Below are 27293 nucleotides of genomic sequence, written 5' to 3'. Positions count from 1 at the left end.
CGTATTTGCTGCCACCATATAGTATATTTACATATATACGTATATACGGAAGTATAAAGGAAGCTATTGTATATGTGTGCGTGAGATATGTACATGCTTCAGGCGCATGACCCATTCCTGAACTCACACAAACCTCCGTCAGCGTAGAGCACCCGAAGGATACACGAACTCTCGCACTCCGACTAAACTAATGCTATCCTCGTCTAACCTCACATCTAAGGGGTGTCTGTGTGTGTGTGTGTGTAGGGTGCGGGTGAGTCAAAGTGTAGATAGCTGGCTGCCATAGGACGACAGACAACGAAGTGAACGATGTCGACTCCGCATACATATACAATGTCTAAGGTGGAGCAGAAGCCATGACTGCGGCCATGACAGCGATAATGTATACCAGCCAAACGGTGCTGGCGCGGATGGTGGCGGAGAAGGAGGCGTAGGGCGCAGGGAGACAGTTGTGCGGGGGCGTCTGTTGTATGGTTGCCGGTTGCTAACGGTTCCACCCACAACCACACACACCAGACCCAACAACCAACTGCCTGCTGTCATCTGCAGCTTTCTCTCTCACACTAAACATCCGCAGCCACTCTTCCATTCTTCCTCTCTCTCTATCTCTCTCTCTCTCTCTTTCTCTAACACGCATTGCCAGTTTCTGCTTTGTGGGTATTAAGTTCGGTCTTAAGGCTAAAGATAAACGTCTGCGGCGACTAGTTAAATTTATTTCCTTGCAAGGTGAGTCTGCTTAAATAGAACCCATAATTGTCAGCTTACTGCAATACTTTCTGATCTCTTTGTTCATTTACAGTTTTTTAGCTATTTTTTAATTTTTATTATTTCAGCTTTCCCATTATCATATAATAATTTTGTAAGCATAATATAAATTACGTTAATTAATTATTTCGTGGAACATAGTAAAAGGTTATTTTCTCAACTCCATATAAAAATATAGATTTCAATTAAATAATTATAAACATAAGAAAATAGAAGCCAACGCTTGAATTTTATTAAGAACCATTCAAATATTTTATAAATGCTTATATGTGGCTCAAATACGGGTGTGCAACGTGGTTTCTAATCATTAAGCAGGGAAGAAATGCACAGGGGACACTTCTTTTTATGGTGGACTTTGTTAAACGATGTGGTCACTTGAGTCATGTGTATATGTGTCTATGGGGAGTTGGGAAAATACGGCACCGGAGCCAAACAAGCCGAGGTTGTTTTTGTTGAGCAACCCCAACGCAGTCAAATGCCATTCTTATCAAACAAGCGACTTAAGGGGACGTTTGCTGTATAGTTTGTGGTCGTTTTTTTCTTTTTTTTACTGCTTTTTTGTTGACTAGACATGTGAGTCACTTTTGTTTTGTTTTATCGAGAACGATACATCAGCCATCAAGTTGATTAACTCACTTGGAATGTGCCAAAGTGCCGAAAATCAAATTAAATGGCCTTGATGTGAGTGTTTTTGACATATCGAAGTGGTTTTGTGGGAGTTTGTCGTTGGGCCGTTTGATTTATGCATTGCAAATCGATAGTTTGTGTGGGTTGTTAGAGAAAAGGGATCAGTGCCAAATATTATACGAAAATGACAATATTCGCAGCATCCGACAAAATATGAAATGAGTGGCTAGTTTTTACTGTCTGCCTTTCATCCGCTCCTCGTACTTTTTGTCAATGAAATTAAAGACGGAATCTATAGCTGAGTAGGAAGTCCACTCGTGCTCTGGATGTCCAGCAGATACACAGGTAATATTATGTTCCTTATCCCCATTGGTTAGATCTTTACCGAGCGGCTCTCTGCTTGATAGCCAATTGCGGGTAACCTCCAGAAAGTATTCCTTACAGTTGGCTGGCGGATGATCCACGGTTCCGTCTGTTAAGGCAATAGCAAATACTTTTTCCTTGAAGAAATCCATAAACATTTGCGACTGCAATATAATCCGAGTATTAGTAGAATATCAAACTGGTTACTGTTTCTACTTACCATGGCACTTGCTATTGAGCCGCCAAAGCTATGTGCCACTATTGCCACACTTTCTGGATTGGAGGGCACAATAATATTTTGAAATACATAAGCCGCATGTTTCATCGAGGTGTCCACCTCCTTGATAGTCTTACGCTTTCCGTTTATGATGCGAAAGGTGTCGTTGGTGTTCGTCACGAGTATTTCGTAACCCGTCATCTGTGCGCGTTTTATATAAGGCAGCTGTGTGCCATGATCCAGCGAATTATTTATAATCAATCTGAAAGTAGTTGTGACAATATCAATCTTATGCGCTTGGGAATGTAATCAAATTTCACTTAAGAACTACTCAAAACTTATGAAATTATGAAAAAAAAGACCTGTACGAAAAAAGAACTCATTTTTTAAATTAGTTGTAATATGCAGGAGCATATGACATCTATCCGTCTTCTTACTAAAGGCAATATATAGAGTGCAGTTGATCGGATCGGACCATTATATCATATTGCTGCCATAACTACAATCGGTTGAAAGTTAAGTTGTAAGTGTATTCATTTATGACATCTAAATGATGTACTCATCTAACTAATTCTGATTCTACAAATGATGATCTCCTGGTGTGGAGACAAACCTTCTTGCCCATTGGCCGGCGAGTACGTAGCCACTGCCGTGTATAAGAATGAGCAGCTTTTTCGACTTTGAAAGCGGCTGTGGTTGTGTGAAGACGAATGTGGAGCGATCAATAGGTGCGTCGAATGGTATATGGGTTCTTTTCAGGCCTTGCTTTTCTACGAGTTCGTAGATGATTTCTTTTAGCTGATTAGCGAGCTTCTCGTAGTGCTCCTCATTTTCGCGTCTATTCGTGCTTATGTTGAACTCGAAAGGCTGATCACCAGGCTCGCCGCTTGCTGCATCTATTTTGCGCAGTTGCCCAGCTAAACGATAGGGTGGTACACATGTATATAAAATATGGCTAAGTAAAACTGTGAATAGGTACGCAACTCACAATCATTGAATGCATAGCCGAATTCCCGCAGGCGTGCAATTGCTTCGTCGCAGGTGCTGGCGGTGACCTCTTCCATTATCTCGTCTTCTTCTAATCTGAGATTTAATAATTGTTTAAAGCGTGTCCACATTTTGAACATTTATTGCTCAGCTTCACTTACATAGCAGAGAAAACCCAATCCAATCCAATTGTTTAATGCCGGCTGATTAGAGTACAAGCGCAAGTAGCATCGATACTTTGCCAATAAATAAAATGAGAAAATATGTGCAAAAGTGGTGGTCGGCCGATATATTTTTATGTCAGCTTATCCGATAAGTAATTTAAGCCGCCAATTTTAAATTATCTTTATTACAAATATTCACTTTCATTTTTTAACTGTGTTCACACCAGAACATTGACAGCAACTCACGACTATAATAACAATCGCCAGCTAGCCCTCGAATATTTAACATTACTACAATCTCAGTAACATATGAATATAGTGTTGACTTGTAAAACAAAGCGCTTGTTCAAAGGCTTGACAACGGTGACACCGGACATGACCAATGACATGCTCCTCAATGGCCACCCGTTGACAACCTAGTCAAATTCTCCTTTCTAGTTTGAGTAGAGGTGTAGTTTTTAGTTTTATGGTTACGTTTTCAACATATTGTAGATCCTCAAACTTAAATTTTGTGCTGAATCTATAATTTCGCAGTAATTTCGCCAAAGTCACTTTTAAACTTAAAAGACCATAGCGCCAGCCTAAAATTGTGTAAAATTATATAAATAATTGTATTCGTATCCATTTCAATTCACTCCTCATACCTATGCAGCTTCTTATACCCTTTGTGAAGGGAATGAAGGCATACGGATGCTTATCTTGAAGATTGTGGGGCAGAAAGTGATCGGGATTGAAAGACTCAGCGTCAGGTCCCCAAATGTCCTTGCTGCGATGCATGTGAAATATGTCGATAACAATTTGCATGCCTTTAGGTATATGAACTCCATTGGAGAGCATAAAATCGTTAGATGTTTCTCGTGCCACAAGGGGAACTGGTGCAATCAGACGCATGGTTTCATTCATGACGAGATCCAAGTAAACCATTTGCTGTGCCTCCTCATAGCTAACTGAAAAGTCACCGCTCTTGGGGAACAGAGTTTTGATTTCCTCAAATACCCTCTCCTGACACTCGGGAAACATTGCGAGCAACATTAGGGCATAGCCCACGGTCTTGGAGGATGTCTCGAAAGCAGCAAAAACCATTATATTGGACTCAGCTTCAATATTCTTTCGACTGAAAATGCCGCGTTCAAAATGCCCAACGGCAAGGTTAAGAAATGAACTATTATTGGCTGGTGTTTTACCTGAAATATCTGCTTCGAGACGTTCTGCAACAAGCTGTAAAAATATTGATTAGTAGTGGTAACAGTAAGTTTTTGCTTAGGCTTCGCACCTTGCTGATAAATTTACGTATTTGTAATTTGGAATTCTCATAACACTCTTCCTTGCCGAACAGCTGGCGAATTATTTTAATATTTAGCCAGGGACAAATAGTAAAGTCCGCAATGCATTCCTGCAGACTAAATGGGAGTTCTAAATTGACTTACTTATACAAATGAATTACCTACATACCATTGATAGTAAGTCATTAATGATTTATTTTTGAATTTCGGCTCCTCTTTCACACTGCTGCCCATTGTGGATTCTGTTTAAGGGTTTTTTCAATAACAGCAATTCATTTACACTGCTTTCACTTACGCGTAGCTATGCTTAATGAGCAATGCTGTAATAATGGCATTAAGTCCAGTTCCCCAGCATCCACCAGTTTATCAAGCTCATTTACAAGTATTTCGGACTCCCTATTAAAGATGGGCAGGGTGTTGAGCAAGACCTTATGGGCAAAGGCGGGATTCAGCAGTTTTCTATGTTCACTCCAAACAGGATCTTGTGAAATATATAATAAATTTAATTCATTTGTTATTTAAAGTATTTATTCGAGCTGCTCACCTTTTAAGCTAAATAAACCCGTGCCAATAGCATCATCGATGATCTTATACATGAAGCTTTTGTTCACACAATATGGCGAAGTTAAAACATCCTGCGTCACTTGAGGATCACTCACTATCAGAACTGGCAATGGACCCATCCAGGTAATCACAGTCGTGCCATAATCCCTTATATAAGTTCTTAGCAGCTTAAGCAGACCTGCAATTGAAATATTAATGTATCTTTATACAAATTAAAAATGTATAAAGATAATACACCTCCTTTGCGCAGCAATTTATGTGCTATGCCAATTAATGGATATCCAAGAGGCCCAGGAAATTTGGAAAGCAATTTATAATATTCGCGACGTGAGCACAGAAAATATATAAAATAAACTATTATTAATATTACACACAATATCAGCAAATTAAATTTCATGTTGTATTCCCCGCTCACAATTGAATGATTTAAGCTTCAAAAATATTTTAAACGTTTGCGCTTCTGTCGTGTTCTTTTATATGGATGAGTTTCGTGATAGCAACTCATTTAGGTTTTATAAACACTGCACTTTTCCATTTTAGCATCTTAAAGACATCAATAAACTTGAACTCTACGGCTAATTTTTTTCGCAAATTGCGCAGAGGGCAAGTAATAAAAAACACTCAGACTTAATAGCTTGAAGTTAATTATGTATATTTTTTTAAATATTATTATTTGAGGTCATTCACATTGTAAGCAAAAATCGCTTGTGTGACGATGCTTTATATGCATAAATAAATAAATATAACTAAACAATATTTGGTGGTCAATTACAAACCAAATTTGTAAACAATCCCGCTGAATATAAGAAGTAATAAAAAATAATCGATTATTAGCTATCATTGCCAGAACTTGCAATCGAACTAGCAAATTGTAATCAATTTGCAGTCAGCTGTTGTGGCATTACAGCAGTTATCGATATGTCATCACGCGAGGAATTTCAGCGACATAGCCGAAAACCGACACATCACATAAAATAATTTATCTAATATCTGCGTGGCAGTGGCACTCTGCCAAAATTCGAAGTAATAAATGCAAAGCGCAACGTACACATTCCGTGAACAGGACAGGTCACCGCGCACCATGAATATGCGCGACTGGCGAACAGCGCTCCGAACTCCAACATATCGGATTGGTAATCGCACGGTGCGCTTCAATTACCATTTCGCCCTGCTTGTCTTTTGTGCTTTCATCCTGGCGTTGCTCTTCCTGTACGCACGGCAGGGCAGTCGGAGCTCCTCCGACGGCTACTGGCTGCGCAGTAAGAGCCACAACGACCTTGGCGTGATGGCAGCAGCTCTAGCTGCCGCCTACAATGCAACATATCCACTGACGCCGCCACTAAGTGTGCAGGGCGGCCTCGTCAATTATCGTATTGCGATGATAGCTGATCTAGATACCAGCTCCAAAATTGTCAAGGGCGACGGCAGCGAAACGTGGCGCAGTTATCTCAAGAAGGGCTATCTAACATATCTTCCGAAGAAGCATGAGATACAAATTAACTGGGATGATGGTGCGCCCGTAACGCTGGAGTCTTCGTTCGCGTTGAAGGGTCGTGGCATGGAACTCTCCGAGCTGGTCACGTTCAACGGCAAACTGCTCAGTTTCGATGATCGCACGGGTCTCATCTACGAGATAGCCAACGACAAGGCGATACCGTGGCTAATATTGCTCGACGGCGATGGACACAGTGCCAAGGGCTTCAAATCCGAGTGGGCAACTGTCAAGGATCACACATTGTATGTTGGATCCATGGGCAAGGAGTGGACAACCAGCATGGGTGACTACCAGAACAACAATCCCATGTTTGTCAAGGCAATCAGCATCACCGGCGAGGTGCGCTCCCTTACATGGGCGGAGAACTACAAGAAACTGCGCCTGCACTCGGCACAGATCTCCTGGCCCGGCTACATGATACACGAGAGCGGCGTCTGGTCGCCAGTGCATCAGCGCTGGTTCTTTCTGCCACGTCGCTGTTCGAAGGAAAAGTGAGTACAATAACATTATTTGGTGTTTCTTTAACTTATTAATCCATTTTGATTTGCAGATACAACGAAACATTGGACGAGCACATGGGCTGCAATATACTCGTTTCGGCTAACGAGGACTTTAATGTTATAGAAACGATTAACTTGGAGGCGGGCAATACGACGCCAACGCATGGCTTCTCCAGCTTTAAGTTTCTGCCCAACACAGAGGATACGATAATCGTAGCCCTCAAATCGGAGGAGTTGAATGGCAAGACCTCAACCTTCGTGACCGCCTTCAATTTGGAGGGAAAAACGCTGCTGGCGGAGACGCGAATCGAGACGGAATACAAATACGAGGGCTTCGAGTTTATTTAGCGAAGCGCCCCAACTGCAATACTCAGTGTATATAGTGCATTATCCGACATACATATGTGATATATAATATATATATATATATATATGTGTGAGTTAGCCTCGATCTTAATCTCAAGTCAGCTTTTAATATATATATATAGTTAATTAAGATATTTAGGAGATGCTCGTTAGACCAATGCCATTAATTTTTCGCTGTTTTTGTTTGCTTTTTGTTTACGATTTTGTGACGTGAGCAGTTTTGAATCTTGTACTTTAGATTTACATAGCAAAATGCCAATTTATAATTTATTGTAATTATTAAATACGTACAAAACAGGGTTATAAGCTCAAAGCTACGGCACTTCTAAGTTTTCATTGAATCCTTCAGATCGATCACAGACCGATCCAGGCCGGCTACAGCCAAATCTTCATTGGTGACGCGACCCTCGCTGGCGCGCACCTCCAAACGGTCCGCATTGTGATTGACGTTCCACAGTTGTGGCAGAAATCGGGGACGCATCACATTGAGGAAATGCTCCCGCCACAGACGCTCCAATTCGACGAGGCCACCAAATTTATCGCAATACATTTGCACCACCTTCTTGCCATGCTGGCAATAGTCATCGTTCTCCACACGATAATCCAAGTTGGCCGCCTTCTTGAGCAGCTCCTCACTGATCTCCGTCTCCTCCTTGTAATAGTCCAAAACGGCTTTCTCCAATTGAGCCACCTTTTCGCTGGGAATGCGCTCGCGTTGATGCAGTAAGGCCCGACCAGCGGACTTGATGCTCCTATAGGAAGGAATGAATTAATGACTGATGATTGTTGATGTTATATAGTTGACCTACTCACCTGATCTGTTGGTCACAATGATACTGGGTCACACCATCTCCGTTCGCCAGTGGCGCCTCGCAGATCGTGGCAAGCTTACTGCGAATTTTGTGATCGGAAATGTTGCTGGTTTGATGGCAGTTGGGGCAGAGCAGGAGGATGTCGTGCGAGCTGTGCGACTTCATTACGGTGGGAAAATGTTTGCGATACTCGCGCGGCACCACATTCTTCCGCAGGTAGGCATCCCGACGGCCGCAGACGACACACTGATTCTCCTTTGGCGTCTGATAGTAGCGACCCACGTCGCCGACAGCTCGACCAGCTGGCTCAAAGTTCAGTCGGACGGTGAAGGGCTGTTCGCTGATTTGTGTGCCCAGATTCTGGGTCAAGTACCAGGCGGCCTTGCTCCGATCAATGGTGCAGAGGAGTTCCCCATCGGGCGCCTGCAGCAAACAGTTGTCATAGAAGGCCTTGGATTGGGTGCCCAGATTGCGGCATTGCTGCTGCTGCTTTTTGGGTTTCCTTTGCTTTGCCTTTGCTGTCAGCGTATGAAAACCGGAGTCAGCACCGGCGCCTCTACTCAAATTCTGTGTAAATCCCGCTGAGTAACTCACATCTAGAAAAGGCTCAATTTGAGGATGCAAATCGTCCGATTTAAGGCTGCGCCAATCCCAAAACTGTTGTCGTTGCAAGTCATAGGATAATTTTTTGAAAATGGCCACCGCGGCCAGTGCATCATAAGCAGCATAGTTTAATTGGGCGGCAGTTAGCTGGGGCGCTTCCCAGTTGGAGCAGGCGAGCCGCCAGCTTTTATCGAGCTGGAAATCGAGATGAGTCTTGGAGAGTTTGCCCAGACCTTCGGCCGGATGGCCGGCCATGACGGCCATGTACCGCAAGTCGAAGGTGCTTGCAACGCCGACGCCAAAGTCATGAGACAGCTTCATAGCATCATCTTGGGGTGCCACGCCCACCTTGATTAAGTCCTCATCCTCGAGCAGGTCGCGCAGATCCTTGGGTATTTGCTTCATGCAGCACAGGCGAAACAGCGCACAGAGCCCCTGATGCGAGCTCAGCTGTAGCAGTGCCACTGGCCGCCTGCTACCGCCCACCGTTATCCATTCGCAGTCAAAACCCAACACTTTGAAGTGTCTGCTGTGCCTGTCCAAAGATCAATTCGTTATCTCTATTGGGCGTTCAACAAAAGATTGCACTCACTCTTTCAGTTGATTTACGATGGACCTGGTCTGATGGAGGCTGCTGATGACTTCGATGTGCGCCTGCTCCATGGTATTGGCGCGATGGCGCGGTATGCGCCGCAGCGTGCCCCATATGGAGTGTCTGTGTCGCAGCAGCACATAGACCAGACCCACACCAGCAGCGACTATAGCCCATTTCTTGGAATTCGGCGTGACTGTCGAATTGCTCATCGCAATCCTTGCAGTGTTGATGAAATTACAAAACTACGACTCGATAGTCCGATAGCAAATGATAACGAGGTCTTCACGTTTTACCGCCAAACAAATCTTTAAATATACATCTTTTCAAATGATGTATATAATATATAATTTTTAATATTTACGTATCAATATGGATTGTAATATAACAATTGAATTTCATATTAATTATTTACAATTATTGCATGCTTGCTAGCTGAACTGTTGATATCTATCGATAATTGTGGTTAACGTTTGTATCGATACTTACCACATATTTGTCGCTCATTTCCAGCTCTTGTGTAACAGTGCTCTTAACTGTTAGCCAAACGAGCGACAGCTGTTAACTAATTTAGTTAATTTCAGCACGATTTTAAATGTTTGAGTGAGAAAAACGATTGATTAAATTAAATAATGTATAATAATAAGTGTCGTCTAAGGCAAGCATGTTAAGTTAAGGCATGCTGCACTTGAGCAGCAGCAGCTGCATGCAATTTGCATGTGCAAGTTCAAAAACGCCGCAACTCAGTTGAGAATCGATTTTTCAAACACAATCAAAAAATAACAGGTAACATTAATTAAACAACTCAAAGTTCTTACGATTCATGTTTCAACTAATTTTAAATGCTTCTAGAATGTGCCATTTACAAATATAATATACATAAATCAAAAATCAAAGACTAGAAACTTAGAATCCACAATGCCAGAGAATTTGGAACTGCATCAGTTCGTGGATGGGACACGAACGGGAGAGATCTCAAATCAATGGCTGGAACGTCTGAGGAATCGCGTTAATTGCCCATATTTGGGCATCATACTGGCCACCCTCTCATCGCTGTTCTTCTCGTTGTGCTCGGTGATTGTAAAGGGCCTGGTCGATGTCAATCCCATGGAGCTGGCATCGTTTCGCTTTGTGGGCGTCCTCCTGCCTACGATACCCATACTGATCTACACAAGGCAGCCCGTTTTTCCAGAGGGCAAACGGGTCATACTGATGCTGCGCTGCTTTATGGGCACCACGGGTCTGATGCTCAGCTTCTATGCTTTCCGACATATGCCGCTCGCGGATGCCAGTGTGATCATCTTCTCCACACCCGTGTTCGTTGCGATTTTCGCACGCGCCTTCCTCAAGGAGCCGTGCACGCTTTTCAATGTGCTCACAATTAATATGACGCTGCTTGGCGTTGTGCTCATCACCCGGCCGCCCTGGGTCTTTGGCGATCCGGTGTCCGAGCTGGAGACCGAAAAGTATTCAGATAAAACCTACGATATTTGGGGACCAGTTGCTGCCATATCATCCACGCTGTTCGGTGCCAATGTTTATATCCTGCTGCGTGCGCTGAAGAATCTCCACTTCTCGGTGATCATGACAAATTTTGGTGCCATCGCCCTCGTCTACACCCTGATCGTGTGCGGATCTATCGGCGCCGTCTGCTGGCCCAGTTGTGGACGTGATCGCTGGCTGGTCGTTGTGCTTGGCATCTTTAGTTTTTTGGGCCAAATTCTGCTAACGCTCTCGCTGCAGGTGGAACAGGCCGGACCAGTGGCCATAGCACGCTGTGCCGACATCGTCTTTGCCTTCATCTGGCAGATGATATTCTTTGGCGAGGCGCCCAATGCGTACTCCTTGTTCGGAGCCCTAATGGTCGTCAGCTCGGTGATTTTGACTGCCATGAAGAAGTGGGCAATGACCCTGCCGCGAGAGTCCTCGTTGCGCAGACGTTTGCGAGTCATTCTCCTGGAGTAGGACGCAACCAGGTCGCAGTAGTTGTAGTCTTAGTTAATGGAATGCTTTAGATACGTAAGTGGTTTCTCTCAACTACGCCGGCGGACAACGTTTACAAATCAAATTTGTTGGGCATCTGGGAACAAGGCTCAATAACTAATTTAGTCGTCGCTCGCAAATTAGAACGTTTTGTTTGAAAAAAGAAGTACATATATATATATTCGATTTTCTGATCAATTTCTTCTTCACAAATTCTCTGCTTAGAAGCAGATGAAATATAGCAAAAATAATACTCTCACATATATAGAAGAATTTCAAATTGATTTCATTGAAATTAGTATTCTAATTTCTAAACGCTATAATTTTCGAGCGGCAAACGTACTTAAACTAATTCATACACTTTAGACTTGGCATATTGAAAAGCTCAGCTTAGTATAATAATAATAAGCGCATTATATAAAGACACCTACATATACTTCACATAGGAATAAAGTTTTAAAGTTTCGAGCGTGATACTCTCATACCATCAAAGAAATGTTCATACATATGACTATGATATACATTCATAACTACATTTATGTTTTAGTTTAGCCAAATTCATTGAGTTGTTGTTTTGTACATTGTTATACATGCTTACACTAAAGTAATTCGATAAAAGAACAAAACTAAATAAATACAATACAATTTGTGTAAAAGTAAAAAGCATTGCTTTTTTGAATTTAACATTTTTCAAGAAAATCCGCTTGAGCACTTGAATTCAAATTATGGCGCGCATCAATAACAGCTGAAATGAGTTCGATACTTCCGCAATTTATACTCATTAGGTTACATACTCATGTTATGCGTAACATTCGTTTAACATAACCTTTCAATGTTAATAACCTAGTTGGCAAAGCGTCGGCGCCACCGGTTGCCATAACAAAACACAAAAACAACAACAACAAAAAAGTACTCAGAACAGTGGGTACTCAAAACAAAAACCACATGTCTGGTGAGAAGAACCAAAGTAAAAAAAAAAAACAATTTTCAACGTGATCGTGAATACATATGTACATAGTGTGCCTTGGACTTACATATTTCGATATATATAATTATATTTAAATACATTGAAAATAAAGGAACACTACGTAAACAGAAAACAAACACGTTGTACATTCGATTCCTTGTGCTTCAACGAAGGAGAATTGTTGTTGTTGTTATTGCCTATTTAGAAGCCCAAATCAGCAATAACAGCATCCAGTTCATCCTGCAGATTGGTGGCCCGGGAGCGCACCTGTGAAATTTGATCCTGCAAATTATCAACATTGGCCTGCAGCAGCACATTGCATTTCTTCATAGCGGCGAAGCGACTCTCGTGCTTCTTCACGCGCGGCTCCAAATTGCCCTTCTTCACTGAATTGGCAGCATCCTGAAACACGAGTCACAGGTTAGTCATGATTTTGATTTTATTATTATTGTATATTGTATATATATTATTCTTGTACTCACTTCCGCTTCGGATTCACTGCCGGACTCCTCTCCGCTTTCTTCGGATTCTGATTCCTCAGATTCCTCCTCGGACTCTTGCTCTTCTTCGTGCTCCTCTTCGGGCTCCTCTTCGTCATCCTTTTCTTCGGCTTCGCCATCGGCATCAAGCTCATCTTCGTCCAGCTTCATTGATGCTGCCATCTTTTGCACCTCCTTCTCCAATTTCTTGAACTTTTTGTTTTCCTCCCTGCAAATGAGAGAGGAGTAAATATTTTTAAAATATATATCGTTCAGTCGAAAATTGAGTTTTCATAAGTATTATAACTATTAAATTTGCATTTTTGCCTAGGATATTTCATCTGCTACACTTACTTGAGTAGAACATGATTCTTCTTCATGGCCTGCTTGAGCACATCCTTCTCCTTCTTGGCTGCCTCCTCCTTGACCTTGATCTTGGTCAGCTTGCTGCGCAGCATTTTCACATCCTTGCCCATTCGCTTCTCACGTCGCTCTGTCTTCTTCTCTTCGGGCTCATCGGGATCGCTTTCGCTTTCCGGCTCCAGTTCCGGCGAACTGTCGCTTCCGAAATGCGCCTCGCTCGCTCTTCGTGAGCCATCAAATGAGCCGCCCTAGTTTCGCAAACGAACAAGTGAATTAATGCATTCATCACGACTAAAAGGCTGCCCCTGAGCGAATGCAGCTTTTTTTTTTGGGCATTACCTTGTGCAGGCCATGATGATAACCGTGATGATTACAGTTCATCTGGTCGTAGTAATCATCGTCATCGTCATCGTCGTAAGCAAAGCGAAAACTAATATGCGGTCTGTTAGTGCTTGGAGTCGTATTGCCCTTATATAAATAGCGATAGCATTGGTTAATCGGTTAATGTTTTAGTATGCCGGGGAATCGTCTTGTTGCATGTGTTGTGCTTATCAACAAGTTATTGTCCTCATTTAAGATAATGATCTTTATCGAGTAAAAGGTCAGCTTTGGGTTTGTTGAGACCGCAGCTTTAGGATTGCTCGAATGCTCAATTTCTCAGTCATATTGTGAGATTGTAAAGCATTCGATCAAGCGAAAATGTCAGTGTAAATAGGCTGGTTCTTACAAATTCCGTAATTTGATTAGAATGGGAAATATTTTTAATGAATTTTTCAATTTGTACCAAATACGAAATAAAATATGGTTTATGATATTTTCAAATGGTATTTTTATCTTTATGACTTTAACAGAACTTTATCTGTTTACTATTTAAAAATCAAATCTAAAGAATCTAAAATAAGATATCAGCTTAGCGCTGAAGTAGTTATCAAATTCACCAATCTCTAATCGAAATCTTAACAGCATTTTTAGTTATATACGTTTATCTTTCCTGACTATTGCGGTACTAAGAACTTTAAAAACTTTTTCAAATGTTTTGGTTGCAATAAAAATATTGAAAATATGTAAATTCATTTCCTGAATTAAGAGTTATTAAAAACGTTAAAAACTACTAAGAAAACTCCCACGAAATAGCTTTTAAATGTGGAATCTAATCTAATCATCCCAAAATAGATAATGGTAAGAGCAACACATAGTTTTCAAACTCGTACACAGCAAGTGTTTTCAGAACAGTCCAACGGGCGTATTTTTGTATTTTTTTTATTATGATTTCTTTTGCGTGTTTCAAAGCTTTCAAAGCAGGCAATTTAAGAAAAAGTACACACTAATTGGCACATGCGGATATCAGCATCCCGCACCTGTCTCAGCGCCCTAAGCTCTATTGTAATGTGTCGTGTTGTCAGCTGAGATGTGTAATTATTTGTCGTAGGGTACTACAACAAAAACAACAACAAGAACAAGAACAGCAATAAGAACAACTACTACAACAAAAAAAAACTACAATCAATGCGAAGCGACTAATTGCGGTTGCTTTTTTAGCTTTTGTTTTTAGTGTTTTTTTTTTTTTTGTGTTTAGGTTGAGCTGTCGCTCGGAGGACGGCGTCGCTGAAAATGTGCGAGAACAGGTTGGAAACTCGTCTCTGTGGATGGGTCATATGACCCCCCTTCCCCCCCAGCTACAACAACAACAACAACAATTAGAAAACTACAGCTACAATTTTTGTACTTTAACTTTAAATAGTAAATTCAACTGACAACACCAACACGTTGTGCCCCGTCCACAATTGTGGCAACGCCTACATCTGTCTGTGCTCCTTTCGGTCGCTTACCTGCAGTGCAGCTGCCAATTTGCGCTCGAGCAATTGTATCTGTCGCTTTTGTTCCTCGATTTCCGTTTTGGCCTCGACTAGGAGTTCGCTGGTGTCGTGGTAGTTCTTCTCCACCTCCTTGGACACCTTGCGCGCATCGTCGACTTCACGTTTCAGCGAATTGACATACGCCTGTTCCGTTGTGGGCGTTGGATCCATGGTGGCCACAATCACATTCGAGCCATATTCCAGATTCTTCTCACGTGATTTCTCACGTTCCAGTTCCGTTTCGAGGGTGCGTATTTTGGCCATCAGCTTCTTGCTCTCCCGATCCTGCGCCTCCCGGTTGCGTAGCTCGAGCGCCAACATTTGCTTGGTGCTCTGCAGATCATCGCGTATCTTATCAATGTCATCCAGCTCATCGGGACTTTCCTCATCGATGGACATGGCCGAGGCGATGCTGGGCCTCGATCCGCCCGCGCCCATTGCTGCGGCACTGTTTGGACCCAGGGCATGGCTGCTGGGCGCCTCGCTTAGCATATTGATCTTTGACTGCGACTTATGCAGCTGCTCCTCGATGGTCATCTGGCGACGGAACTTGCGCAGACCCTCCAATATCGGTTTACTGCGATCGTTTGTCCTTGTGGGTTTCAAACGGATACCACCCTGGATCTGCTTAAGCAGCTTGTTGTGCGAGTTATCCTTCTCAGTCTCATAGATGAACTTGTCATCCACTTTGGTCATCGATTTGCATGTCAATATGGGCTGAGATCTGTAATCATGATTTGGGTTACTATCTGCATAATATATATATATATATGTATATGTGTAGTTTTGATTCTACTTTTAACTGTTATTTTTCCCTTCAACTTTGAGTTGAAGTTCGAATTATGGGCACAAAATTGAATGGATTTATCTTTATAAGAGTTGACCTGGAAGTGATTCAAACTGAGAAACTCATTGTTCATGTTTACTCCTCAGTCAAATCTTAATCGATTTGCGATTCTACTCAAGTTCTTTATTGCAGTTTGTTAGCTTTCCATCTAAGGAAATTTGCTTATGAACAGATTTATGGAAATATCTGATTTATTTTATCATTTATTTACTACTATTATTATTTCAAATATAAGAAAAAATGCCAACAATTCGAACTTGTGAAGCATTCATAAGATAGAGTAAAAGTTCTTAGTTAAGAGAAAACCAAACTAAACTCAATTTGTTTCTAGTCAGTTAGACTAATTCGAATGCATTTGTCGAGGCAACTCTTTTTCATTTTTTCTAGACTGTAATTAACTGATGGCTTTGTATAACACATTTGTAATCGATTATTAATGCTGGTCATTTGCTACTGCTACTGCCAACTGTAGGTAGGTGAGTGGTTTGGTAAATGAGTGGTAAGCTGCTCACCTATCGTTGCATGCCACATGACGCAGCTTCTTGCCGCTCTCCACCTCCTTCATCATCTCGGACCAGTCGGGACGACGGCGCGGTCTCGTTCTATGTGAGAAAGTGAAATAAATGATGGTTTAGTCAAAGGATAACTCTTCAGTATTTGGACTGCCATTGTCCTAGTGCAATGATGCTGGCTGCTTACTTGAGCTTCTCGATCCTTTGCTTTTGCGAATCGGTAAGTGAGCGTTTCTCGCCGGGCGCCAATGGTGGTGGTGGCGGTGGGGGCGCCTTAGGCACCAGCGATGGCAGCGGTGGCGGCGCTGGAACTGCAAAATATATGTGCATACGAGGAAAAGAGGGAGGTAAACAGTTAACTGAGGACTTTACGGGCAGTGTTGGCGATAAATAGTCTAGCTACTGTATTTTTTTATATTTTGCTTTTTTTTTTGCGTATAAATCGTTTAGCGCTGCGTGCACTCGCGGTTATTAAATATAATTTTAATTTAATGAGTTTGCGATTTGTGTCAGTTTTGCTGTTGCTTTTGCGCAAAATTCCCTTCTCCTTTTCCTTCTCCTGCTGCTCATCCTTCTTGCATTTTGGCCCCTTGCTGTACATATCAATTGAATGTGGGGGGTGGTGGGCTTAGAGCTTTATATTCCAATTCGGATGTCTAAAGTTGCCCCGCACATTGGCAGAGATTGAAAAGTTACGACTATAGAGCCGTAATCCCGCACCCTCACCCCCACCCCCTTCTCACTACCGTCTCTATCAATTTGTTTTATTGCCCTAACACCTCCCACACCCCGTCGAAGGCGAAACCGCATCGGGGCAAAACTTTGATTGCATTTGCTTATATTTCTTGTTGTTTTTTTTGTTGTTGTTTTTTTGTTCGTTTAGTTTCGTTGCGCTTGACTCGCCTTTGCTTTTGGATTTAGTTTGGCTTAGTTGGTGGTCTTAAAGTCCGTGATGCGCTTTTGCCGGCTTTTGTTAGCTGGGCCAATTACTTGCGTAATATTTTTGTTGCCTGCTGTTTCGTCTCAAATAAATTTCCGCTTAAATTGCTGGCCTAACAAGTTCCCTGAGACTTGCCAACTTCCAGGGACAGACTTCATTCCTTTCCAGTTGTTTCCCTTGTAATTAGCAATTGAGAAAGTTTTTTTTTTTTTTTGTTTTTCGTTTTGCTTTTCATATAGCCCGTATCGCTTATACATACATTGCCAACCCAGTGACTTCTACACACTTTGTATACAATACTTTGCATTCTTTGCAGATACTTTTTCAAGCAAACTCCAGCCCTTCCCCCTTCAGACTGTGTACAGGTTGCTGACTTGGCTTTGTTGTTGTTTGCTTATTAAAAAAAAAGAAGAAAAAAGTGCAAGAGTCAAACAACTGCTTAAAACAATACTGGGCGCCAAAGTGATGAAAAGCTGACAAATCTGTTAATTATCTTTGTTTGAGTGAACCACCGACAACCCAAGGACACCCAACTTTGACGGCGACGACAACGACTCCCCCAACCGGGCCACACTTCGTGACTTATCCTCCCTTGTCTCATCGTCCGTCTTAGCCGAAAAGCCAGTCAGCCATACAGCCAAGAAGCAGGAGCAGAAATACATCTTTATCCTTTTGTTTGGCTGCTCTTGCTTTGCTGGTGCTTCTTTGGGTTTCTCTGGTTTTAGCAGTTGCGCCTCGCTGAACCTGCACTTAATCTTTAAGTGGTTGGCTGCTTCTTTGAGGTGCTGCATTAGTTTCTTTGCCTGTCTCTCACATATATTTGGATATATATATATATAGACACATATATACATATGTATAGTGTCTGCACCTGAGTGTGCTGAGAAACTAATCCTGAAGTCGTGTTACTTGGCTCGAATGAAATCAGTGCCAAACTTGATTATTGCCTGGCAGTTACCCGGCTGCATGTTAATGTACTCCTCCTTGCCCCCCCCGGCCCCGCATCGGCACGTTCTGTGTCCTCTTTTTGGCCATTTGTAGTCACTGATTAAAATACGTGGTCAACTTTTTGGGCAGCCAATTGAGCGCTCGTTTAGTAAGTTTCGCTTAATTCGTTTTAGTAATTTATGGCAAAGCTCTGGCAAAAGCGGCATCCTAAATCAGTGCACACCCCCAACAAACACACAAACGCACACACACACACACACACACACACATAGACTGCACAAACACATATAAAATGAAAACAGAAAAGATAGAGAGAAGAAAACAAAAAACTTGCCCCAATGCTTTGTTGTGGATAGGGGTTGAGATTGCATGTTGTGTGTACTGTGGTGTTTGGGTCCCGGGACAGATAAAACTCTTCATTCATTCATTCATGTCGACAAAATTATTTCTTATTTAAATAAAATGCTGAGCAGCGGTCCCACAGCGTCTCCGAGATGATGCTACCCACTTAATATACCGCAAAGCCCCCACTTACAACGACGCCAAAATGAATAGCGGGGTATGTAAACATAAATTTTGCGAGCTCACTCCGTGTTAGATCCCCCCCCAAGTACCATACCCACTTGGTATATCCACTTGGTATACCCTGTTCCTTTTCGTTGTTACCCTCTCTCTCTCCCGATCATCTCCTTCTGTTGCTGGTGCCTGCCCCCCTTGCTGCTCTGCATGCTTCGTGCTGCTGTTGCTCATTGTGTTATCATCAACCGAGAATATTCTATGCATGCACAAATGTTGCCGTTGTCATTGAATCACGCTGGGCCGAGTGAACACAAAGTGTAGCGTATCGCAAGGGGACAGTGGAGCGGATGGTGGGTGGGAGGCGGGTGGCATTTGCATGGACTCCAGTTTGATGACTGACTTTGTTCGCCTTTGTCTGAGCTTCTGGCATGATGAAGCGCTGTGTGCTGAGAGTCAGCCGTATTTTACAGTCACAGCCCGCACTTCTCACTGCCACACACTGACAGCCTTAATCCCAGGCGGGATACTGGCGCTTGATTAACATTTTGTCATCTTGTTAATAACTATATTTGCCAGCTCATTTGTGGCCAAAAACTACAAAACAGTGCACAGCACGTGAACTACACTACTAAAAATCAGCTTTGAATGAAGTCCAGTAAAAATCGATTACTTGTACTAATCGATTGTGATCACAAAACTATGTTTTTAAAAAAAGGCAACTTAAATATTAAAGCCATCGTTTGAATATTTCTAAATGTGGCAAACCTAATGCTAAATAAAATATAAAATTTCAGCATTTAACGCGAATTGAACAGAGTCGAAGTAAAGTGTTCACAAACAATTTCCTGCTCCAATTATTTATTTATTCGACCATTTTATTGGTGGCCAGTGTAATTATTGACAACGAAGTGCGGCGTGTACCAGCGATTTGCTTTTACGTCATGTCCAAATTTTAAATGGCCTAATCATGTTTTATGCATTGACTCCACCCCAACCAAAACCAAAACTGCCCTCCTTCAGCTGCACCTATTGAAAGTCGACGTTTCTAATGGCAGCCAAAATGAAGCACATAATAAATGAAAAAAAAAAAAAAAATGTAGCATAGCCCTTACATATCGTTAAAAATATATATACACTCACACACACACACACAGAAATCTATATGTATATATATAATATATAGACCAGGCTCATTTAAATAAAAGAAAATATAAATTTTTGTCCAGGCGCTTGTCCTCTTGGCTGCTTTGAAGACATTTGCTGTGGACTTTGCGGCCGCCTTTTTTTTATTTTTGTATTTTTTGGTTCGTTTTCTCGTTTTTTTAGTGCGTATATTTGAATATAAATGGCGCATTTAGTTTGGCTATATCAAGCACATGGCCATATATCTTGGCCAGCTTTTGTCCTTAGAAGAACTCAAGAACGAACTAAAACAGTTGCCTCTCTATTTCTGTATCTGTCTCTGTCTCTGTCTCTGTCTCTGTCTCTGTCTCTATCTCTGTCTCTGTCTCCGTCCCTGTCTTTGACTCTGACTCTGACTCTATTGATAGTTGGCAGCTTTAAGGAACCTCGAGAAACCAAAACCCAAAGTGCCTTTTCCACTCATCTATCCTCATCTGGTTTTAAACATTCCACTTTATGTTGTACTTTTGACACAATGAGCAATAATCATGAATTTTACTTAGATCATAAAAAGAGAAAACCCTCAAAGGCGGCCCAAGACGTCGTCCGAGCACATTAAATAAATGTTTTTCTTTTCTGTCTGCATTGTTGCCTTTTTTACTCGCATATTTTTTGTATTTTTTTTTTGTTTGTTTTGTTTTTGTTGCTGCTGCTGCTGCTGCTATTTTTTATGCGACAGCTTTAAAGGACAAACGTTGGGCACAGCGGTTACCATTTTGTTGAGTGACCTGCCATACGATTCTGTTTCCTTTTTATCCCCATCTTTGCCCCTCTCACACAACGCTGGCGCGTCTTGCCTTTTGTTCGCCTGGCAAAGATTAGGACGCATTTGCGGTCACGTTATTGCCCACTGATTAGGACATGCTCACAACTCGGTAGTTAACTGCGCCTCCAACCCTTCGCTCACACCCATACACACACCTTATAGTATATAGGATATACCCTTTTGCCTTACTGGCACTTAACGTGCTTTTCACTTCATGCTTGTCAATTTTTACCCCTTGAGCGGCGGCTTTGCAATTCAATTTGTTAACTTTTGCAACTCACAGTTATAATTCTCAAAATTGAGTATTAGAAATTGACAGCGCTCGCGGCCACAAAATGCATTTCGAATATTACGAATTTTTCTCGCAGCTTTCCTTTGCTTTTATATTTTAATAATTTTATGGTTTTGTTTATTTAGTGGGCGGTCGAAAAAGTTTTGTGCCTTTTCCGATTCAATGCCCAGCACTCACTAAAAGTTTAATAAATTAAATATGTTATTTATATTGCTTTTTAGCCATCGTCTTATTTGTCACATTTGTGTCCTGTGTTTTTTGTGTGTATGTATATTTTGTCAGTGTGTCTTTATGCGCTTTGTCGTTTTTGTTTGGCTGCACAAATTTTTGATGAAAAGTTTTCATTTCATACTTAAATTCATATGTGTGTGTGTGTGTGTACACTGATGCACACACACTGATGCATATATGATAAACTCTTGATGCGTTTTTCAGTTGACGCGCAGTTGAACCTGAATGGACTTACATATATGCACTCATATTCATGGGTGTGGGCAAAATGTCATACACATATGTGTATGCATGAGTGTAGTCTAGAGATGGTCACATGACTCAAAATATTCCGTCATGCATAATGAAAATGCAGTCTGAATTACATTTGTGTCTCACACATATTTTTTTTTTTTTTTGTTGTGATATGCTGGAATTTGGCCACTCTGAATCTCTCTGACTCTGACTTATAAATAGATACTGCATTTTGAGTGAAAACTTGATACGGATAGCATGTGTGACCGACCAATGGTGTATGCAGGTAGGAACAGGCAGGTAAGTTGACTCCGCTTACTATAGTCGGTTTCCTTTCAACAAAAGCTCGGTCCACCCTTGCATGTGACTCTTTTAAATATATCATATATTTAATCTACTATTAATGCACTTAAATCACAGTATTAAAGTGACTCGGGCAATTTAATATGAGTTTGCATACGTTTACAAACTGAAAGAATAGCAAATGCTTTCCTAGTCCTATAAATTACTATCCTGCCAGCCTTTAGCAATATTCAGTGTTTAATCTTATGTTTCAATTATGTGCGGAACGTTTCTATTTGTCCAATATTTACTTATTTATTCGAATGTTAAGAGGTAAAGAAATATATGAATACAACTTTTATTATGCACAAATTATATTTAACATAATTGTCTATTTTTAACTTGCTTTTAATTTTTCTATAAATTATATTTATTCAAATTTTCGTTTTTATTTATTGGTTTCTTTATGCACCTAATTAATTTGGAATCTATATTTAAAATTTGGTTTTTGATTTTGCAAGTATTTGACCTAATTAATTTTGCGTGTAAATCTCTCTGTCATAACAGTTAAGCACTAATCTGATTTGCACAGTCACGCACCCATCCCCAAATCTCAATAGACTCTCTGCCCGATACCTGTGCTCATAGTATACATCACTCATACGCTACGTTTGGCGCGACTGTCTCTTATATTTGATTCATTTCGCTGTGACGTCTGTGGGCCTTGCCTTTCGCCAGCATATTTATGTCCCATTTGTGTACTGATGAGAAGGAGAGGGAGAAAGTGGCGCGGGACCACAAATGAGACAGTCCAATGCGAAAAATTCACACGGCCAGTTCATTGATATTTGTGTGTATATCTATATATATTTATATATATATCAATTGCGATATTAAAAATACCCAAAAATATCTAAAATACTCAAATACGATTTTTGCCTGGATTAAACATTTTTCTTTCGTTTTAAACATTAGAGAAGCGTCAAGAATATTTACAGCATTTTGGCGATCCATTAGAGTTGTTAATCGGGGTAGTTTAGCATCCAGAGTCGTGCCGATTATCTGGCTCGATCCAAACTTACCATTTTTAATTGAGGGCGCTTTCCTCAGGGTTTTGGTCTTGAATTCGGGCTTGGGTTCTTCTTTGGGTTCTTTGAGTATTTCATCGATTTTGGGTACCTTTTTCAGCACTGGCCGAATCTTGGCTAAATTATCGGAGCTCTTGCTGGGCAACGGTTTCTCCTCGCGCTTCACATGCCTCAGCTTTGGTTTCTCGAGCTTGAAACGCAAACGACGCTCGCGCTCCTCCTCCGTTTCGCCGTCGACGGCCTCATCATCGTCCTCGGGCGCAATCTTTTTCATCGACTTGTCCCGCTTGACCACAACGCTGCGCAATTTAGGTTTCTCTAGTGTGAAACGCTGTGTCAACTCACTTTCCTTCTGATCCGGCTTCTTGTTGATCTGCGTCGGACGGAGTTGTGCCGCCTTCTTCACATGTTCCGGCAACTTGGCATCCAGCGTCGTGTCATCATCATCATCATCGTCATCATCGTCGTCATCGTCTTCTTCTTCGGTTTCCTCTTCTTCACTTTCTTCCTCAGACTCAGTTGCCTCTTCACTTTCTTCCTCCTCCTCTTCTTCGCTTTCTTCTTCCTCGGAGGATGACTCAGGCGGCGGCGTGGGCTCCTTCTTTTTAGCCGCTGGCTTCCTTGTGGCCAAACTGGTTGCCACTTTCTTCACTGGTTCTGGTGCTGATTTTTTCACTGGTTCTGGAAGTGCTTTTTTCACAGGCTCTGCGGTTTTCTTCACTGCTGCTGCTGTTGTTGATGCCTTCTTCGCTGGCTCGACAGCTGTCTTTTTGGCCGGCTCAGCTGGCTTTTTAGACGCAGTTGTTGTTGTTGTTGCTGGCGCTGGCGCTGCCTTTCCTTTGCTGTTGGCTGTTTTTGTGGTTGTTGTTGTTGGTGCTGGTGCCGGCGCTGTTGCTGCCTTCTCCCCATTCTCCTTGGTTGCAGCTGCCTTTTTAGCCCACGGCTTAGTGGCAGCCACATTGCTGGATGCTGTGGCAGCATCCTCCTTCACCCACGGCGGACGAAATGTGGTGCGTCCGCTGCTGCCTGCGCCAGCGCCAGCGCCGCTGCCAGTGCCTGTTGTTGTGCTACGGGGCGACACGAAGGGCATTTTGCGCAAACTTAACGTCAACTGTTTTCCGTTCTGTTAATTCTCCAGGGGTTGTTGTTATAGTTTTTGTTGTTGTTGTTGCTGCTTTGGATGTTGCTGCTGACACACAGTTTTCGCCCACTTTTCGTCGTCTATTTGCACACACTTTTTAAATAATTTTCTGTGATTTTTCCCCTCGTTGTTGTTGTTGTTGTTGTTGTTGTGGATGAAAACATAAAACTTTGCACATTAGCACCAGAGCACCAACCGTTGACGGTGAGACGTTGTCCGGGTAGCAGAGACCTTCACTTGGCTTACTCTCCACTTGTCCAAAAGTTATTTCAAATTGCCGTTTGTTTTTTTCTTTTTTTTTTTTTGCGCTAAATTATTTTGATATTTTTTTTACATATAATTTTTGTTTTATTTTAGTTCGTTTGTTGCTGTTGCTGTTGTGCTATTTATTGAAAAGTCTGTGCTGTGTTGGACGATGAGCAACAGCTGTTTAAAATATTTTCAATTCTCAATTCCGTATATATTTGGGTATGTTTCATTTCGAGATTTTATTTTTAAATGCATGCGCTCATTAGCTGGCAACTCTCGTTTGTTGTTGCTATTCTTGTTGTTGTTCTTGTTGTTGTTGTTGTTTTAGCTTGTGTATCTTTGTTTTATCCAAAAACCGAAATGTAGGCTTTTGTGTCATAGTAACAATCGGCGCGCAATTCGCTGTCTAAACTGCTGAAATTGGCCCAAGCTAACAAGTGATGCTCGTTTAATCCTATGAATTTTTCCAGTACAACAACAGCAACAACAACATCAACAACAACAATGACAACAACAGCAACAACAACAAAAACAACAACAAATGACAGCAAAACAATTTGCTCTGCCACTGCCTCTGATATGTAAAAGGCAAAAATATTTAATTTTAGGTTCTTTGTGGCCCCAGAGAGCCAAAGCGTCGGGAGAATTCGACCAAAAAAAAACCAAACACGAAAAATCCGAAAAAAAAAAAGAAATCAGCTTTGGCTATAGCACTTTCGTCTTTTGCCGCTCTCGCCTCGTTTCACAAAGTATACAATGAAATTCACACACACTCTAACACATTTAGAGAACCAAAAAATTAAAAAAAAAAAAAAAAGAAAAGAAAAAACCTGGACGAGGCGAGAGAATGAAATGTGAATTTGATTCATTCCATTGCCAGTTTCCATGGCTTTTTCTTTCATTTCCATTTCTCCAACGGCCTTTTGCAAATTTTTTTTTTATTTTTTATTTTAACCCAATGATATGGAAAAAATGTTGCTGTTGCCTTCTGTTGAAGGCGTTAATTTAACATGACATGCAAATAAAATTGTTACTTATACATATGCCGTCATTAGGCGAAATTATATAGACGATGAGCTATAAAAGCCCAAATAAAATGAAGGCCAGAAATTTGAGAAAAACTTATTGCAATGTTTAGATTTTTTCGCCAGAAATCTATCAGTGCAAATAAATTAAAGATTTCATTAGCGTTTTTCTTCCTTTTTTTTTTTGTTTGTAACCCTCCATGTGTAATAGTAGTTTTCTTCTGATACTTATTTATTCAAAGGCATATTGACTGAGCAAATCATTTTGGTATGCTGCGCATTTTGCTTGATTTATTTTTATATGTAAAATTAATTTGTAAAATTATTTTTCAATAAATTTTGTTGCTTTATACAGTTGCATTGCACACTGCGCACACGTTTATAGACTGCTTTTATTTCTATATATTGCTTAAATCGTCCACACCCACACTATACAGACACACACAGGCGCACACACACGTACACTGTGGCACAGTGGGGCAAGTAAACACAAGACGCTTTATAGACGCTGATTTTTTCTCGGCACGCACCGCCTATGACAGCGGTTCAAAAACTAAATTCATGTATTTATAACAGCACGCTAAATGCTTGAAAATTTCGAAAAACAACTAAAACAAACACGCTCTCATTGACTCTACGAACATACAGAGCAGCGCAGTCCTCTCTTCGTAAAAATTCAGAAAAATGAAATTGAAAATTATTTTGGCCGACAAAATATTTTTAGCATTGCTCGGACATTTGGGCGCTCGCAGCCGATTGACCTTATAGCAGGTGCAGCATAGTTCAATGAAACTGGAATTATGAATATATATAAATATATATATATACAGTTATTTATAAGTAAGTAACATATATGAAGTATGTGCCTAAGTAGCCGTCACAGCTGCATAACATGTACTATGCACTTATCATAAAAACAAATCTCTTATCAATTGCCCTTAAGCACACGAAATAATGGGTCTCAATTACGCAAGTTTCTTTGCCGTAGTGTTGGGTGGGTGGGGGGGTGTTTTTGGGAGGGCGTATACGCGTCTTACCCTGTGATAAAAACCACTCGTCTAGAAAATCCAAACCCATTAGAGCCTCTGTTCTTTTGTACTCCTGTTAAATGTTTTTTTGTGCTGATTCTTGAATTTCTTTTGCAATATTTACATTGTCGCAGTTGCGAGTTGTCGCCTCTTAATCGTGCTCGTTCTCTCTTTGTGCAATATGTTGAATGCAATTGACATTTCACGTGGACTGATTGCGGATTTGCTATCGTTTAGTGCGTGATCTTATTTATAGAGTACTCAATGATTGCATATCGATTAGATGAACGTGAACCATATCGAAGTGTTCAGCAGATGCGAAACAGTAGATCTTTAAGTAGCTACATGTAAGAAAAGAAATTGTATTAAGTAGAAACGACTTATAGAATAAAATAGATTACGCTTCAAAAGGAAAGTATTTTAATTATACGCGGTAGCAGTAAAAATTCGACGACAAGAGCAAAAGCAAAAAAAAAAATACTTTGCCAAAAGGAAGAGGTACTGATAAGTCCTGAAACAAGAAATTAGTCTGAAAAGGTGGCGCACATTAAGATTCGACGTCTGTGCGTTAAAAGGGAGTAAAAAGGCAAACAAAACACAGGCAAGCATTATTATAAAAAAAAAAGTAAAAATTAATCGGATTGAAAAGAAGAAATGCAGAGCGTATTTCTGAGAAATGCAAAAGGAAGCAATTACAAAATGATGATGAAAAAAATGTAATAACAGACGGAAATATGTATAAGGTGCAGTTGAGACGGGAACAATGGAGTCCAAGTCTGTTAAGACTTCAGGGAATCAAATAAGAATGAACAAAAACTGGCATCATTGAAAGCCCCCTCTCAGTATCAGATTATTATTTGAAATGTGCCTCTCATAATTTAAATTAATGTTAACTTGCCGCACGTCAGCGTCAAATGACTGAAATATCTCAAAATTAAATGCGACCACAGAGGTAGTTAATATGTATTTTAATTGATGCCACAAAATTTAATGCATGAAAATATGCCTCGAAAATAATCCGAA

The 27293-nt window shown here is 41.1% G+C and overlaps 7 protein-coding genes across 13 annotated transcripts in view; 3 read left to right on the top strand and 4 right to left on the bottom strand.

Moving 5' to 3' along the window:
* Positions 1-955: 955 nt before the first annotated feature.
* On the bottom strand, positions 956-3180 carry LOC6568463 (FAM172 family protein homolog CG10038). Its single transcript, XM_001994541.2, has 5 exons — positions 3121-3180; positions 2961-3055; positions 2586-2889; positions 1976-2234; positions 956-1919 (listed from the first exon to the last, which is right to left on the bottom strand). The coding sequence occupies exons 2-5, from the start codon at positions 3034-3036 to the stop codon at positions 1626-1628; spliced, it is 933 nt and encodes a 310-aa protein (XP_001994577.2). The 5' UTR covers positions 3037-3055; positions 3121-3180; the 3' UTR covers positions 956-1625.
* Positions 3181-3293: 113 nt separating this feature from the next.
* Positions 3294-5367, bottom strand: LOC6568464 (probable cytochrome P450 313a4). The gene is made up of 7 exons (XM_001994542.2): positions 5208-5367; positions 4951-5148; positions 4702-4887; positions 4576-4648; positions 4397-4523; positions 3768-4341; positions 3294-3704 (listed from the first exon to the last, which is right to left on the bottom strand). The coding sequence occupies exons 1-7, from the start codon at positions 5365-5367 to the stop codon at positions 3544-3546; spliced, it is 1479 nt and encodes a 492-aa protein (XP_001994578.1). The 3' UTR covers positions 3294-3543.
* Positions 5368-5852: 485 nt separating this feature from the next.
* On the top strand, positions 5853-7507 carry LOC6568465 (soluble calcium-activated nucleotidase 1). The gene is made up of 2 exons (XM_001994543.3): positions 5853-6956; positions 7016-7507. Exons 1-2 carry the CDS (start codon positions 6001-6003, stop codon positions 7311-7313), a joined length of 1254 nt encoding a protein of 417 aa, XP_001994579.1. The 5' UTR covers positions 5853-6000; the 3' UTR covers positions 7314-7507.
* Positions 7508-7564: 57 nt separating this feature from the next.
* LOC6568466 (exonuclease 3'-5' domain-containing protein 2) lies at positions 7565-9609 on the bottom strand. Its single transcript, XM_001994544.3, has 3 exons — positions 9339-9609; positions 8145-9281; positions 7565-8083 (listed from the first exon to the last, which is right to left on the bottom strand). Exons 1-3 carry the CDS (start codon positions 9548-9550, stop codon positions 7657-7659), a joined length of 1776 nt encoding a protein of 591 aa, XP_001994580.1. The 5' UTR covers positions 9551-9609; the 3' UTR covers positions 7565-7656.
* A 333-nt stretch (positions 9610-9942) lies between these two features.
* Positions 9943-11955, top strand: LOC6568467 (solute carrier family 35 member G1). Its single transcript, XM_001994545.3, has 2 exons — positions 9943-10124; positions 10191-11955. Exon 2 carries the CDS (start codon positions 10257-10259, stop codon positions 11301-11303), a length of 1047 nt encoding a protein of 348 aa, XP_001994581.1. The 5' UTR covers positions 9943-10124; positions 10191-10256; the 3' UTR covers positions 11304-11955.
* Positions 11956-12314: 359 nt separating this feature from the next.
* On the bottom strand, positions 12315-26471 carry LOC6568045 (nucleoporin NUP159). 6 transcript variants are annotated; one of them, XM_032740736.2, is made up of 8 exons: positions 26280-26471; positions 16533-16656; positions 16346-16435; positions 14960-15710; positions 13470-13598; positions 13122-13378; positions 12771-12996; positions 12315-12690 (listed from the first exon to the last, which is right to left on the bottom strand). In XM_032740736.2, exons 1-8 carry the CDS (start codon positions 26317-26319, stop codon positions 12490-12492), a joined length of 1818 nt encoding a protein of 605 aa, XP_032596627.1. In that variant the 5' UTR covers positions 26320-26471; the 3' UTR covers positions 12315-12489. The 6 variants fall into 6 exon arrangements, with proteins under 6 accessions (XP_032596627.1, XP_001994582.1, XP_032596625.1 ...); XM_001994546.3 differs by lacking the exon at positions 26280-26471 and adding an exon at positions 22822-24289; XM_032740734.2 differs by lacking the exon at positions 26280-26471 and adding an exon at positions 23173-24275.
* LOC6568047 (trichoplein keratin filament-binding protein) overlaps positions 12649-27293 on the top strand; it is a 28951-nt gene continuing 14306 nt past the window's right edge. Inside the window, exon 1 of one of the 2 annotated variants that reach the window (XM_001994548.3) lies at positions 12649-12708. The gene's annotated coding sequence lies outside the window, so the exon portion shown is untranslated. Of the gene's footprint in view, positions 12709-24379; positions 24437-27293 lie in introns of those variants that run through there. The other variant, XM_032740739.2, reaches the window with a different exon arrangement.

Source organism: Drosophila grimshawi, unplaced genomic scaffold (assembly GCF_018153295.1).
Source record: "Drosophila grimshawi isolate 15287-2541.00 unplaced genomic scaffold, ASM1815329v1 contig_311, whole genome shotgun sequence".
In the NCBI taxonomy this organism is placed as follows: domain Eukaryota; kingdom Metazoa; phylum Arthropoda; class Insecta; order Diptera; family Drosophilidae; genus Drosophila; species Drosophila grimshawi.
The sequence above is the reverse complement of the archived record's forward strand: the minus strand, read 5'-3'. Positions and strand labels throughout refer to the sequence as shown.

What these genes read in the sequence shown, in the direction of transcription:
- LOC6568463 (XM_001994541.2), bottom strand. Translation starts at nt 3,036, where the DNA reads ATGGAAGAGGTCACCGCCAGCACCTGCGACGAAGCAATTGCACGCCTG. An exon ending in CGGCTATGCATTCAATGATT is followed by an intron (nt 2,890 to 2,960) that starts GTGAGTTGCGTA and finishes CCTATCGTTTAG; the next exon opens with CTGGGCAACTGCGCAAAATA. An exon ending in GCCGGCCAATGGGCAAGAAG is followed by an intron (nt 2,235 to 2,585) that starts GTTTGTCTCCAC and finishes AACTACTTTCAG; the next exon opens with ATTGATTATAAATAATTCGC.
- LOC6568464 (XM_001994542.2), bottom strand. Translation starts at nt 5,367, where the DNA reads ATGAAATTTAATTTGCTGATATTGTGTGTAATATTAATAATAGTTTAT. An exon ending in CTCATTAAGCATAGCTACGC is followed by an intron (nt 4,649 to 4,701) that starts GTAAGTGAAAGC and finishes ACCCTTAAACAG; the next exon opens with AATCCACAATGGGCAGCAGT. An exon ending in TTAATGACTTACTATCAATG is followed by an intron (nt 4,524 to 4,575) that starts GTATGTAGGTAA and finishes ACTCCCATTTAG; the next exon opens with TCTGCAGGAATGCATTGCGG.
- LOC6568465 (XM_001994543.3), top strand. Translation starts at nt 6,001, where the DNA reads ATGCAAAGCGCAACGTACACATTCCGTGAACAGGACAGGTCACCGCGC. An exon ending in CGTCGCTGTTCGAAGGAAAA is followed by an intron (nt 6,957 to 7,015) that starts GTGAGTACAATA and finishes TTTGATTTGCAG; the next exon opens with ATACAACGAAACATTGGACG.
- LOC6568466 (XM_001994544.3), bottom strand. Translation starts at nt 9,550, where the DNA reads ATGAGCAATTCGACAGTCACGCCGAATTCCAAGAAATGGGCTATAGTC. An exon ending in ATCGTAAATCAACTGAAAGA is followed by an intron (nt 9,282 to 9,338) that starts GTGAGTGCAATC and finishes ATCTTTGGACAG; the next exon opens with GCACAGCAGACACTTCAAAG. An exon ending in CATTGTGACCAACAGATCAG is followed by an intron (nt 8,084 to 8,144) that starts GTGAGTAGGTCA and finishes TCCTTCCTATAG; the next exon opens with GAGCATCAAGTCCGCTGGTC.
- LOC6568467 (XM_001994545.3), top strand. Translation starts at nt 10,257, where the DNA reads ATGCCAGAGAATTTGGAACTGCATCAGTTCGTGGATGGGACACGAACG.
- LOC6568045 (XM_001994546.3), bottom strand. Translation starts at nt 23,917, where the DNA reads ATGCCCTTCGTGTCGCCCCGTAGCACAACAACAGGCACTGGCAGCGGC. An exon ending in AGCGCCCTCAATTAAAAATG is followed by an intron (nt 16,657 to 22,821) that starts GTAAGTTTGGAT and finishes TATATTTTGCAG; the next exon opens with TTCCAGCGCCGCCACCGCTG. An exon ending in AATTGGCAGCTGCACTGCAG is followed by an intron (nt 13,599 to 14,959) that starts GTAAGCGACCGA and finishes TATTTATATAAG; the next exon opens with GGCAATACGACTCCAAGCAC.